The sequence below is a fragment of the Hakea prostrata genome, chromosome 11 (assembly GCF_041222555.1).
Source record: "Hakea prostrata isolate BN-2017 chromosome 11, UWA_Hpros_2, whole genome shotgun sequence".
In the NCBI taxonomy this organism is placed as follows: domain Eukaryota; kingdom Viridiplantae; phylum Streptophyta; class Magnoliopsida; order Proteales; family Proteaceae; genus Hakea; species Hakea prostrata.
In genome coordinates this window covers 22,485,447-22,499,108 of record NC_142610.1, presented here as the reverse complement: position 1 = coordinate 22,499,108, position 13,662 = coordinate 22,485,447, and the positions used below count along the sequence as shown (strand labels likewise).

Here is a 13,662-nt window from a genome sequence, read left to right as displayed (position 1 = left end):
ATGAAGGATTAGTTTCTTCCCTACTTTGGAGCTTCTCAAAACCAAGAACCAGAAGATGTTTTTCAGTACCCATTTCATAATCTCTTGAAAATATTATGCATATATGATTGTAACTGTTCTTCAATCCATTGTTCTAAGATCTAATTAGCTCATTTGATATGAGAAAGTTGAAGGTTTTGTAGATGTTGAACCTTGCATGTCCAAAGCTGCAGGGCTGATTATTTCAAAAATACTAGAAAACAAAGGCCATTGATCAACTTATTGTGACAAGAAGACCTTTTAATAAAGCACAAACAATTAGAAACTTAGTGAAAGAAAGATATAAAAATCAAAAGCCATTGATCAACTTATTGTGACAACAAAACACCTCTTCTCTGTTCAGAAGATGGGTTTCTGAGCAAGAACAACCGAATTGATCACATCATCAGTTGGGTGATAGATGGAGAGGATCTCAAAACCAAGCAAGTCATTCTCATCAACTACAGGGTATAAGAACCCTCTTGCCCCATTTGCACTTCTCACAAGCAAAAACCCTCCACCCTTCATATAATTTCTGACATGCCCAAGAATCTGTACCTTGTCTTCCTTGTTCATCCCTACAAGAGCTGCCAAGAAAATGCAATCATATTCCTCTAGCTTCTCCTTCACCTCCATTATATCACAAGTCTCAAATTTCATCCTCTTCTCTAACTCCACATCTGAAGCAACGATACGTCGAGCCACCTCATTTGCCGATCCATCGACATTGATGTTGTCAAATTGTGTGAGTTGCAGGTGATTGGTAGCCATTACAATGGAGGTAAGAGGCATCGGACCAGACCCAACAAAGGCCACCTTCTTGGGTTCTGTCACCCCATTCTCTAGTAAAATCTTGTACTCTAAACCAGCAAGTTTAACATAGTTTTCATAGTAAGGGAAGAGATTAAGATGCTCTAATGGTTGTGGTATGTTAGCAAGAATAGTTGCAAATTCGAGCTCAAGAAGGCATTCTGCACGTCCACACAGATCTATCAAACTTACTCTTATTTGTTGCACTTCTTCTTGTAAGTTGTTGATGTCAATTGAAGATGGAAATGTACACAACTTCACTAGCTGAGTGAAGAGGGTATTAACCAGCTTCGATGGCTGCAATGATTCTAACTTACTAATGCTTCCATGGATCTGCTTGATGCTATCTATCAGTAGCTCATCAGGCATATAATTTTCACAGAAGGAAGTTTGCTCTAAGGAAGACATGAATGGCTGAAAACTATGATTATGGAAGTGTGTTTGTGTATGTCTGACACTGCATGGCTACAGTGGGATTTATAGAGAATAAGAGTTGAGAGACTTGATAATGAGAGATTTCATTTACTATCATAGTTTGTTCTATCATCGTTGAGATGGTCTGGCAGTTTTATAAGATGATTTGATTCCTTTCACATTAGGGTTTCAAAAGAGTTTGTAAAAGAGGATGGTTTGCATTTAATATCACCTTTAATTAATGATATCCTTTTGCAAGAGATTCCAGTTATTATGATGCTTTGTTTGTTGATATAAACCCACTAGTGGACTTCTCTTAAATGATTTGGAGTTGAATAATCCAAAAATTAAGAACTTAAACAAAACAAAAATAGCTTCATTTGGCATCTAATGTCCCCATGAATCGATCCTTGACATTGAAAAATAATCCAAAATTAGGTTAAAGAAATTGAAGAATGTCTATTTACTTACCCTTGCAGCCATGTTTACATTTAATGTTGAAGCAAATAGTTGACAATATTGACAGGTACAGTATAGCTAAATAGACTTGAAAATTCCATTAAAACTAAAAAAATGTCATTTCTATTATAATTGATTAGGTGAAGGCACGTGTGATGCACGAGCAAGGTTGTGCTAGTTCTATGTTGTCACCCGTTAAGCACGTGGTACTATGGTTTTTTCATATCCCTTTGCCACACATTTAAGAGAATTTAGACGCTTCTCTATTACATAATAGGAGTAAGGCTCACTTTTAAGTACTAAAAAAATAAATCAGAAGTGTTGTTAAATTTTACTTAAGACATATTCCTATTCTTATTGTGTGGAGAAGATGGAGAGGTACTCAAGACTCCTTTTAAGAGGAAGTCCATCCTTGAGCACTAATAAGAGGATTTTGCTTCACTGCTGCACAATTAATGTGCAACGCCTACAGTCCAGCTGATCTAAAGTGGTCGTTGAGATTCAATTTTTTTTTTTTTTTTTTTTTTGTTCCAGTGGTGTACAAAGGAAAAAAAAAAAGAAAGGTGTTCGACCACCAAAATTAATCATCACCAATGGCATCTTAGCGGTGCACATTAATTGCACAACACTGAAGCAAAATCCCTAATAAGATGGACCAAAGTAAACTCTCCCTCCTAAATATGCAACAAAGGATGTGAAAGACAAAAGAGAATGTTTAAATATAAACCTTAAAGAGTAGGCTGGCTAAAGACCAACACCTCAAGAATTTAAACCCCCTTAGGGCCAAGGAAAAAAAAACACCATCATATAACTAATTTTATACAAAAAAGCCACTGCAGCAAATATTTCCTTCCTATCAAAGAAAGGCTCTTCTAGGCCAGGGAATCGAAAAAGCTTCTGTCCTACAATCCATCGAAGCAATCTCGACTGTTTGATGCCAAAATTTCATTGTTGCCTTCAAAAGATCTCGATCAAAATAAACGATCGAGATTTGATCTCGACTGAAATTTTGGGATCGGACAATCGAGATACTCCTTCAACCATACTGAGCATTAACAGAAGCAAGATCCCAAGGAATTGACTACCTAGCTACAATTACGATTCTGGAAAGATAAGAAAAACTACAGAAGCTGACCTTAACAGCCAAGTGAAGGAAACTTTTCCCTGAATTTAAGAGTTTGAATGAAACAATAAAATACACACTCTTCTTTTTTATTTCCAAGAAAACAACAAAAGCAAAGGAAGAAGTTCAAGTAGAACTATTGAAGATACAACACATAAGAAATCTTCAAATATCAAGAGAAACTATCATTTACTTCAAAATTTGCCAAAAGCAACATCCCTGCTTCAAAACTGTACTTACCCTAAATATAAGTTCACAGCCTTAACAACAATCTTCAAAAATATCAAGAGATACAACCATTTACTGCCAAATTTGCCAAAAGCAACATCCCTTGCTTCAAAACTGCATTTACCCTATATATGAGTTCATATCCTTGATAACCTAACCTCAACATATCTAGGGCCTCAAAATAAAAACAATAATGACAAAGATCAAGAATGTCACCAAAGTATAAATTAGTACAAACAATAAATGGCATTCATTAATCCATCACCGCATGTTACCCTCCCTTAAAACATCAATCATATTATAGATGTGCTTCTCTGCCTTGGACCTAACCTGCATCATTGCACAAATTTATGGTTGGATTTTACCAAGCAAAACAAATTAGCAGAACCATCAAGAAAGGAGGAAATCGAGCAGTTGGCACCTTCTTAGCAAGGAAAATTGCAGCATCAACAGTACCCTCTGCATATATTGACCTACCACATACATTATGCTGAAACTCGAATGTAACTCTGCGTATGTTTTTTGACGCTTGTTAGAAGCAAAGACACGTGAATATGTAGAAAGCTAGAAATCACCAAAAGGAAATCAGAATGGAGAAGTTACGTCTGATCAGGTGATGTAAGATTATAAATATGGAATGCATGGCCAGATAGGTACTCCTCTGGAACTCCCACCATTTCAAGCTGTTGTTGGGGGTCACGAATTTGTTTTATCTACCAAAAGGAAAAATCATACAGAGATCAAATGAATATGTCAAAACATTAAAGGTCCACCAATGATTACATTGACTTACCATGATTTAGAATACAAGGCATAAGCTATTCAAATAGTTAAAGCCAAAACAGATTTTCATTCAACCAATCTACTCTGTCAAATATCCCTAGAGGATGTGAGAAAGAAATGTGCCCAACATTTTCACAGAGAGAAGAAATGGGGGAAAAAATGATAGATGATTTAAAACTAGCCTCTAAATCTGCTGGTGCAAGATCAAAAACCCCACCTAATCAGATTAAAGCAGAGAACAGGCTAACTGGACACAAAGAAAAACAGATAATAGGGACTGATATAGCAACAGAAGCAGGCTATATGCCAAGATGATAGGAACAGAGGTAAGAGGCACTGATAGATCAGAAACAGGAAGAATTAGATAACTTTAACTCAAGAATCACCAAAATGTTAGACCTGAAACGAGAGTTCAGAGCACCCTATTATCAGATCTTTGTTGGCAAACTGGCAGTGTTTTGTCATTTTTGGCAACTGTTTGATAATATCTGGTGGTATGACATAGCTTCTGGATGAGTCAGCAGTGATTGGGCAGTGCAGGTTGCATGGCAGTGGCCACAGCAGTTAATCACAGTGATCCCAAATTTAGTTGTTAGTGTGGGGCAGCACTGATGCATCTGTGTGTGGTGTATCATGCGATGGCATGCGGGTCACAGTCATTAAAGAGGATATACTTGTATGAAATAACAGACCCGCATGAGGTGTGAATGCTATCACAGCATCTTCAGTGATGCGGTAAAATCATTAGTGAGATGGCATAGGGGCCAAGGCCAGCATGCAGCCATGCTGCAACAAATGCACAAGCATGCCACACTGGCCTGCACATTCAGCAACAGCCATAACCTATGCAGCTCAAGGCTGCTACCTGCCTCCACAGAAAGTGAAGGCAGGCCACATGCCCAAGACAGCATGATGGTTGAAGGTGGGAAACTGACCAAGTACAGCCAAGTCCACTAAGTGCTCAACAGATGTTCTGATGGAAAACCAATTTGTGATTGTCCTCAGTAAGTTGAACCTGAAAACTCAAATAATTTAGCGTACAACAGTCCAACAGAGTTCTAGGTCATCAAATCTGCAATGAAATGGACCTTGAGAGTGAGGCCATACCAAAGCCAGAGACAAACCAGCACAATTGATTCTGCCAAGGATTCCCACAGTGGCCAACAACAAGGAAAGTTTGTACTTTCCACTACACCTGAGCATCACATCTCATTAACTGATTCATAGGGTCATGCAGCCAAGCATGCGACAGTGACTGAGCATTGCAGATTGCAGTTCAGTGGCAGTGACAGTCAAATAACTAACTGAAAGTTAATAACTAAATCCTATCATTTCTGATTTAGAAAATTCAACTCCTCAAAAGCACAAAGATAAGTTGCAAGGTAATTAACACACCTGATCAATATCAAATGAAACACCAAGTTTCTGAAAGCAGGAGATAACAGCCTTAGCTGTTCCAGACGTATCCAATTTGCTCGCCTGATGGGACTCCATCACCTGAAGATGGTAATACATCAAAAATGGTTATCAAGATGCCTATAACAACTCAACACAGAATAACCATTAGACTAATGCAACTCTTTTTATCATATATAAAACCAAGAGACCATCACTAACCATTATGTTTCTATAAGCTATCATAATAGCATTTATTGACAGCATAAAAGAATAAAAGGTATAATGGAACACAGTCATAAACATTGACTACTGTGACTATAACATCCTCAACAACTACAATGAACTTCAAAGATGATAACAAGGATCTGCATCAGTAACAAAAGGGAGGGGGAAAAAAAAAGAACAACCCAGTTTCTCTTCTCCGGCTATGGAAGACAGTTGCCCCAAGGAGGCAAGCACCATTCAAGCCTTCTTACTCCTTGTATGGTAGGATCTGTCACAGAATTGGTTAATCTAGGTCTCCAACTGAATAAGCAGTTTTCATTTGAGAGTCCAAGGATCTTAGTGCCTTTTAATACAAGCATACATCTGAGGTCACTGAACTTTGGATGATGACCAAGCTATAAAGGTTGCAATATGCCCCAAATATCATGTCTTCAAAGCCTTCTCTGAGCACGATCCAGAACCATTTATAGAGAGAGGTCAGCACTAAATGGAAGTCCTGTTGCTATTAGTACTAGCATATGCTTCTAGGACGTCATTTGTAGATGATCGCATGATGCCCATATGGCCCTTAAATTTCCCATAGAGTTATAGAGGAAAAGTAGAACTTCCCAAGAGACACCCATCCCAGGAATCCTTAAGCCAAATACATTTCCCCAGTCTGTTAAGAGGAAGATGGATGAGATATCGCTGTACTGATCCACTATTTCCTAACTGACAATCCTCACATTGAAAATGCACTAATACTTCTATTTTTCTAGTCAGTGGTCTAGGACTTTTACTCAGGAATGAAGCTCTGTCCATACCATGGAATATCAAAGGTGTGGAGACACAATTTATGAACAATATTATTACCTGAAGGTCATAGCCTGAGAAAGCTCCAGGAAACTGGTCAGCCATGATCTCCATGGCTGCAAGAAATGCAACCACCTACCAAAACCAAAGAAAGTAGATTTTCCTCAGGAAATGAGAAATATGGTAAACCGAATTCTTTCTTAACTAAAAAAGAAGGGTTCTAAGCACCTGTTTTCCCATTTGTGGAGAGATTACTGCATAAACTTTTGAGTCTTCAACAGTCTTATATAGCCTCTCCCTGTCTCCACCAGTAGTTCCCATGACAAAAGGAACTCCGACCTTGCAATATATGTCTGCATTATCTGCATATCAAGACCAAAATAAAAGAAAGTAATTAAACAAAGAAAAAAATTGTAATGAGTTTTCAATCACCTAGGGTTTAGGATCAGAAAATAAGGGAGAATCTAGAACTAAAGTACGGAGGAATGGTTGAGATGTGATAACTCGAGCCAAGTTAGGGATGATCGGATCTAATACAAACCCAAACCAAAAGGCCTATTAAGGGTGAGTACCAACTCTTTCAACCTTGAAGAAAATCCAATGATTAGATTTTAAAATAAAAATCATAAGTCCTCGTGTTCAACAAGAGAAAATAGCAAGTAAAAACCAGCAAAGTATAGAAAATAGGATGTAGAATCAAGTATGGTAAGTCAAAACAAATTAAAGACAATGATTCAATTAAGGATATGTATGATGGTTCAGTGACAAGTGTAAGAATAGTGGGGGGGGGACAAAGCAATGAATTCCCAATTACAGTTGAATTACATCAAAGATCAACTTTAAGCCCATATTTATTTGCACTTGTAATGGATGAATTAACCAAAAACATTCAAGACGAGGTCCCTTGGTGTATGCTTTTTGTTGAAGATATTGTGTTGATAAATGAGACTCAAATGGGTATTAATACCAAGTTAGAATCATAGAGAGCAGCTTTGGAATCAAGAGGCTCTAAATTAAGTAGAATGAAAACAAAATATCTAATTTGTAACTTTAGTTATGATCGGGCAAACAATGAGGTGGTGAAACTTAATGAAAAGGAGATTCCTCAGAGTGATTCTTTTAGATACCTAAGTTCAATCATAAACAAAAGAGGTCATATAGAAGATGTTGTTTTTCAAATAATTAAAATAGGGTAGATGAAGTGGAGAGGTGTGTCCAAGGTCTTGTGTGATCGACATATTCCATTAAAGTTTAAAAGAAAATTCTATAGGACCGTCGTTCGACCAACTATGATGTATTGTGCAAAGTGTTGGGCTATTAAAAAAATCATATAGAAAAACTCAGTATAGCAAAAATGAGGATGCTAAGATGGATGAGTGGTAAAACTAAGAAGGATAAAATAAAGAATGGTCATATTAGAGTTGGTCTGGGAGTTTCTCCCATAAATGAAGCTTCGAAGAAATTGTTTGAGGAGGCACGACAATGTTCAATGGAGACCTATAAATGCCCCTATATGGAGAAGTGATATAATCCAGATTGAAGGAACTAAAGTGCTAGGGGTAGACCTAAGATAACCTTAAGAGAAGTGGTGAGAAAGGATATGCATAGCTTAAGCCTTGTATCTAGCATGGCCTCAAAGAAAACTGATTGGAAGGCAAGAATCCATGTAGCCGACCCCATTTAGTTGGGACAAGGCTTATGTTGTTGTTGTTATTGTTATTCGACTAAGTAAACTACTGTGAACAGAAAATAGTAAGTGAACTTCAGCAATTGGAAACTCGTAAAAAAGTAGAAACTAAGGTAGAACTACTGCTGTAAGAGCACCCAAAGAAAGATGCTTAGTGAAGTGCCAATAGTTAATCAATGGACTGAGGTGGAGGTTATTTCAGCACTAGGAAGTTAATCTGGAGACTGAAGAAAGAATCTAAAATGATTAATTGCGCACAAGAATGAAACAGAATCTGAGTTGTATGCTCAGAAAATTTATACAGCAGAAACTCAACCTTGAGGAAGAAAAATATGAACTAGGACTCTCATCTAGAATTTGATCATCATCACTAGTATATCTTGGTATCCACTAACACTGCTACAGCATTTCATAGGAGCTCTTTACTTCTAATAGGAGAAACAAGCATAACACTAAAAGTTTGTCAAAATCATGGGGAGAGAAGTTCCGTACATGTAAGAACAAATTAAGATGGGGAAGTTCCCATGCGTGGAGATCCTTTCAAACACAAGTCATCACCGGAAAAAAAAAAAAAACTAAAACCAAAAAGGAACTCTTTGTAGATTAAAATAAAGAGGCTGGAATTAATGTCAGCTGACCAGCCTTCTACAAACAAAAAAGTAAAGAAGGAATGCAACAGAATATAAAACCCAGAACGAAGAATCACGAAGCATTGGTTCTATCTAGGACCAAAAATTGGTCAAAAAATCTGCACAAAATTTCAGGCTTGGTTCTACCGGAACTTTCTCCTATGCACATTATCTTGTTTCTTGGGGGTGGGGCGGGGGGTGAACTTTGGATCAGCATAAAAAACACAACCACTGGGAAAAGAAACATGAACCATAAACAGTCTTCACTAAACAAAGTACAAAATGTTACTATTTCTACAATGACTCACATGCAGGAGGCCTGGACTTTGAATCATGCGCGTGGAGGGGGGGCCCTCTAAAATATTTTAATATAAGCCCTTATTGGGCCCGCCACCAATGTAAAATCCTGCCTCCGCCCCTACTTTCAATATACACATGTCAACGCTAACAGATGTTATCTATTTACTCAATCTAGAGCACGCCACACCACAAGTAAAAAAGAGTCATTTACACAAGCTCAAGAGAAAAATTACCATTAACAGCATTAGGCGCAGTATAGTCAACAGCAACCAGATTTGGGTGTTTTTCAAATACTGATGCAAGAATGCCCTCTCTTTCAGAAGAGCCATAAACCTGAATATTCTGTCCACCTACTTCCACAACTTGACCAGCCTCTTCTGGAGTACCAAATGATACGGGAACTAACTGAATTCCAGCAGAGATTGCTGCTTCTATGACAGCCTTCCCCATTTTACCAGTACAGCTATTCACCTACAGAAAGTTACAAACACCATGGGGCCATCAAATGTAAGTGATGTAGCTCCATCAGTCATGTTAAGAAAGAAAACATAGCAACATTCACTCTTAACCAGACACATCAAAAAAAAAAAAAACAGAATATCTTCTTGTCTATAGGGAAGCATCATATCATGTCAGAAGTAGTTAATTTCAGTCGAATAAATTATTGGTATCCCATAAGCTACCCAACACAGTGAAGATCATTGCATGGGGGTGAGCAATTATACAACAAGAATCGGTGGAGAAATTGTAAAATACTTTGGGTGTAGTCACAGAACAGGACCAGACAAACCCTAGGTTTGGACAACTGTAGTTTAAAAAAGACAAAGAAACTCGTATCTTAAGATTAATAATTCTATTCCATTGTTTGAATAAACATTATAAGGCTTAACAAAACCTGCATACATGTGGAAGTATTCTAGTAAAGATCCTTTTTTAAGAGGTTTTGATTAGTACTCTTGAGGAGTTCCCCATAACAGACAAGCATTCATTTTTTAAGAGGTCTGGATTAATACTTAAAGGAATACTCCATTACGGACAGGTGTCACTGCTTGTTGTGCTGCATATGCTGTCAATTTTTATTTATTCCCAGGTTAGGAGCTTCTACTTACAGTAATGAACTTGGAAAATCCCCAAATCTATTTAGCTGAAAATTGTTAGAAGTTGATTTATGCCCTAGAGTTTTTTTGTAATAACTATCTCAAATTGTACATTGGATATGAAAACACAGATATAAACCCGCAACAACTTTTAAAATTTAGGTTGGGGGTCGACCAAATTGAGTAGATCTCATTACCTCCAGTAAGGATGAATTTCACATCCTGGCTTGATCATCACTAGTCTTAAAGATAATACCCAGTGGATTTTGGTCCGTAATACTTATTACATGGTGCTTGTTGAAAGAGAGGAATAGTTGCAGATTTGAAGATAAATCATGGGATTAAAAAGTCTCTGCTATTATTGAGCCCTTCAACCAAGATTTGGTTTCTGTCTTGAGAGGAAGCAGTGAAAAGACAGACATTGTATATTTGAAAGGAAAGTACATTCTGATACTGATGCATCTTTATCTTTGATAAGATAAATATCAATAGAAAGTCACTTTTCCACAAGCAACACTGCAATGCCAACATTGTTTTCAATTGAAGAAACACAAGGAGGAAGAATTGTCAATTAGACAAGAATTCATGTGTTGTCTATCTTCGGAGTCAGTTTCAGAAGGAACACCCATGCCTTACAATGTTGTGTTAAAACAAAATTCACAAGCTACTATTTTGGCACCTGCACTCAAGCAGCACTTCTGTTGCAAAAGTGACCACAAGAAAACATGAAATCTATAACTTACTATGTAGAAAAACTAGCTCAACAACCACCCATGCACAGCAGCAGCAGATGAAATAGACCACATTGCACACACAGAACCCATGATATTAAAATCTTGAAGGAACCCAAGCACAATTGACCAACACAAATAACATGGTTCTATTAGATTCACCATAATATAGTTGGTGCAAGGACCACTGGGTTGAACAAGAGTTATATGTCTCCAATCAGCTAGCAGAACCCCAACAACTGAACCTTATCTGAACTAAATATGTCAGCTACATAAATCCTTATTCCTTATAAAGAAAAAAGTAAATAACCCAGCTACTTGGATATCAACTCAGAAAATAACCCCACCTGATGGATTTGTCTATATGATCCTTGCCCTCCAATCAGCTCTAGCCAATGTCATAAGATAAGCCTAAACCAAGCACGTCATTCCTAACAATCTTTAGGCCTGGCCCTAGCATTTTTAGATCCTTCCATCAGAATTACATCAGTCCTACGTATTGGGCATCCCAGGGCCTCCGCTAAACATGGCCATGCTACTGCCAATGACTTTCACTGAGCTTATCATGTGACATCCAACTCCCAAATCCTTTACAATATGGTTAGTTCTTACTTTATCCTTCCCAGTTTTTCCACACATCCATCTCAACATCCTAATCCCTGCCATGCTTAGTTTGTCTATATGACTTAGTAAAAACATCAAACCTGACCAAGAAGCATGAAACTTGAAGGATACATTGCAATCCAGCATTACTATCTACTATATATATTATTCCCAGGACTGCCCTTGAAAAAGCACATGAGTGTTGCTCTTATCACTAACAAACTAATCTCAAGCAGCTAAATATGCCTATTTGGCATCAGTTGTACTCAACAACTTCATACACAAAGAAATGTATTACTAGAATCAACACAGGAGTGAGTAATAACCACATAAATTGGATAGCTTCAATTGATGGAATAAAAAAAATTTAACAGTCCAACCGTTATCAATTCCATTTAAAACAAGTACAAAGAGAACGACTTGACTGTCAAAAAATACCAGCAAGAAATATAACAGTAAACCGACTTCCAAATAACGCAATCGAGCTAGAATGAACAAGAGCACTAGTCTATCAGTACCATCAGTGGGAACCCAAGATTCTGTTCGGCTGCTGTCTTCGACATGCAGCAGATTTGCAGTGGCAGTCTCTGCTTCCGGACATCAATCCTGCACCGTCCCTGGGTTTGATAGAACGGCAGAAATTTTTCTCGCCGCAATAGGGTTGTTGGAGGTTTAAGCGCAAAACCCATTTATCTGACGGCTGTAAAGGAAATATGAAATCAGTATTTTCAGTATTCACAACCCAAAAAAAAATTCTGAAAAAGACAGCGCTAGATGACTGAAAACTTCAGATGAGGAAATCAATGATAAGAAATTTATTCGTTCTACATTTCACTTCTCACGTATCTTTTATTTGAGACAAACAAAATCAAATATTGGAGTACAGCTTAAAATCGAAACCCCATTTGAGAAACCAACAGAAATCCGAATTCCTGAGCAGCCCAACAACAACAGCATTTTTCTTTAACTTCCCTAAATACCGAAAACTCACCTCAAGTGCCTGCGTCAAGGACTTCTTCTCTCTTGCTGCGAATGGTTGCTTTACAAGACTCGAAAACTTAATTCACAGCCGTCAGCTGAGAAAAAAAAATCATCCGATGTGCACAACACCGGAATACACTTTTTATACCAAATAAAAGGATGAGATAAAAAGTTTAACTTTAAAATTTGTAAGCACATTGCATTAGCACCCAAAATGGGACCTACACTCCATTTTATGTTTAAAAATCACATGGACCCAAAAATTGAATTTTCATTTGATATATTTGTTAAATTTATCACTGAAAAACAATTAAGTTACTGTTTATTTTTAAAAATACTATAATAAACAGTGTCTGAAAGATTTTCAATAACAAATTAAACAAATATGTCTAATAAAAATTCAATTTTGAGATCTCTATGCTTTTTAAACATAAAATGGGATGTTAGTACTTTAAGACTTCCATTTTGGGTGCTAGTACAATTTGCTCAAAATTTTAAAATTCTCCAATAGTCTTGTATTTGCTTTACTTTTCCAGCCAACCATTTAGTATATATGTGTACTATTATGCACAACAGAAGATATTTTTCCGTCAGCTAAGGAAGGGAAATCCTCTACTCTACAAATCATCTGTTGTGCATGGCAGTGCGCCAATGCGGCACCACTAGTTGACACTTGGAAAATACCAAATCGATGGTCTAGATTAAAATAGTATATTTTGAGGGTGAAACCCAAACCCGGTTAATTTTCCACCCAAAAGAAACCATTTAACCTATCCCCCCACCCGAATCCTTTTGTCTTCTTAACCTATCCCCTAAGGAACATCCACGAAGAAGTTGAGTGTGTCTTGGTGATCTTGATCTTAATCAAGGAATTTAGAGAAATCACATTGAAATTAATTCGAGAAGTCTCGGGGAAGAAAGGTTTGAGAGCCACAACCCAAAGAAAATCAAGAGTGACATTTAGAAGATGATAGACTTACCTTTGAAAACATCCAATACCTCCTATGATGCACAAATTTCAGTGTTTTGATCTATTGCTCTAAAGTCTTCCTGCTCTAATTCAACCAAGAAGCGTGTTGAGCCATGAATCTATAAACAAAGTAACAAGTGAGAGCAGTCCACCTTTGTGGACGAAAACCACCTCCGATGGTGAAGTTAGATTTTAGATAACACAATTTCTCACAGGGAGGAGTCAATGCCGGTAGAAATGAAGTTCTCTTGGATAGGCGCAAAAGTTAATGGTAGTTTAACAAACTAGAGTTTGAATAAAATTCAAATTTATGGGTGGGTTTAAATACAATTCAAATTTAGTTTAAATTGGATAACCATTGGATTACTTAAATACTACATGACACAATCCTATAAGGCTGCGTTTGTTTGCTAG

The 13,662-nt window shown here is 37.2% G+C and overlaps 2 protein-coding genes across 2 annotated transcripts; both read right to left on the bottom strand.

Moving 5' to 3' along the window:
- Positions 1–88: 88 nt before the first annotated feature.
- LOC149000929 (nicotianamine synthase-like) lies at positions 89–1,353 on the bottom strand. The gene has a single exon (XM_089140856.1). It carries the CDS (start codon positions 1,234–1,236, stop codon positions 379–381), a length of 858 nt encoding a protein of 285 aa, XP_088996982.1. The 5' UTR covers positions 1,237–1,353; the 3' UTR covers positions 89–378.
- Positions 1,354–2,988: 1,635 nt separating this feature from the next.
- LOC149000928 (4-hydroxy-tetrahydrodipicolinate reductase 2, chloroplastic-like) lies at positions 2,989–12,389 on the bottom strand. The gene is made up of 9 exons (XM_089139981.1): positions 12,289–12,389; positions 11,816–11,997; positions 9,100–9,337; positions 6,479–6,612; positions 6,311–6,385; positions 5,231–5,332; positions 3,656–3,765; positions 3,474–3,561; positions 2,989–3,382 (listed from the first exon to the last, which is right to left on the bottom strand). The coding sequence occupies exons 2-9, from the start codon at positions 11,984–11,986 to the stop codon at positions 3,314–3,316; spliced, it is 987 nt and encodes a 328-aa protein (XP_088996107.1). The 5' UTR covers positions 11,987–11,997; positions 12,289–12,389; the 3' UTR covers positions 2,989–3,313.
- Between the last annotated feature and the right edge of the window lie 1,273 nt (positions 12,390–13,662).

Bases quoted from the DNA above. Each gene is read 5' to 3' on its own strand.
- LOC149000929 (XM_089140856.1), bottom strand. From the start codon at position 1,236: ATGTCTTCCTTAGAGCAAACTTCCTTCTGTGAAAATTATATGCCTGAT.
- LOC149000928 (XM_089139981.1), bottom strand. From the start codon at position 11,986: ATGGGTTTTGCGCTTAAACCTCCAACAACCCTATTGCGGCGAGAAAAA. The intron at 6,386-6,478 runs GTGCTTAGAACC...TGGTTTTGGTAG, and splicing joins CTCCACAAATGGGAAAACAG to GTGGTTGCATTTCTTGCAGC. The intron at 3,766-5,230 runs GTGTGTTAATTA...TCCTTTTGGTAG, and splicing joins TTTCATTTGATATTGATCAG to ATAAAACAAATTCGTGACCC.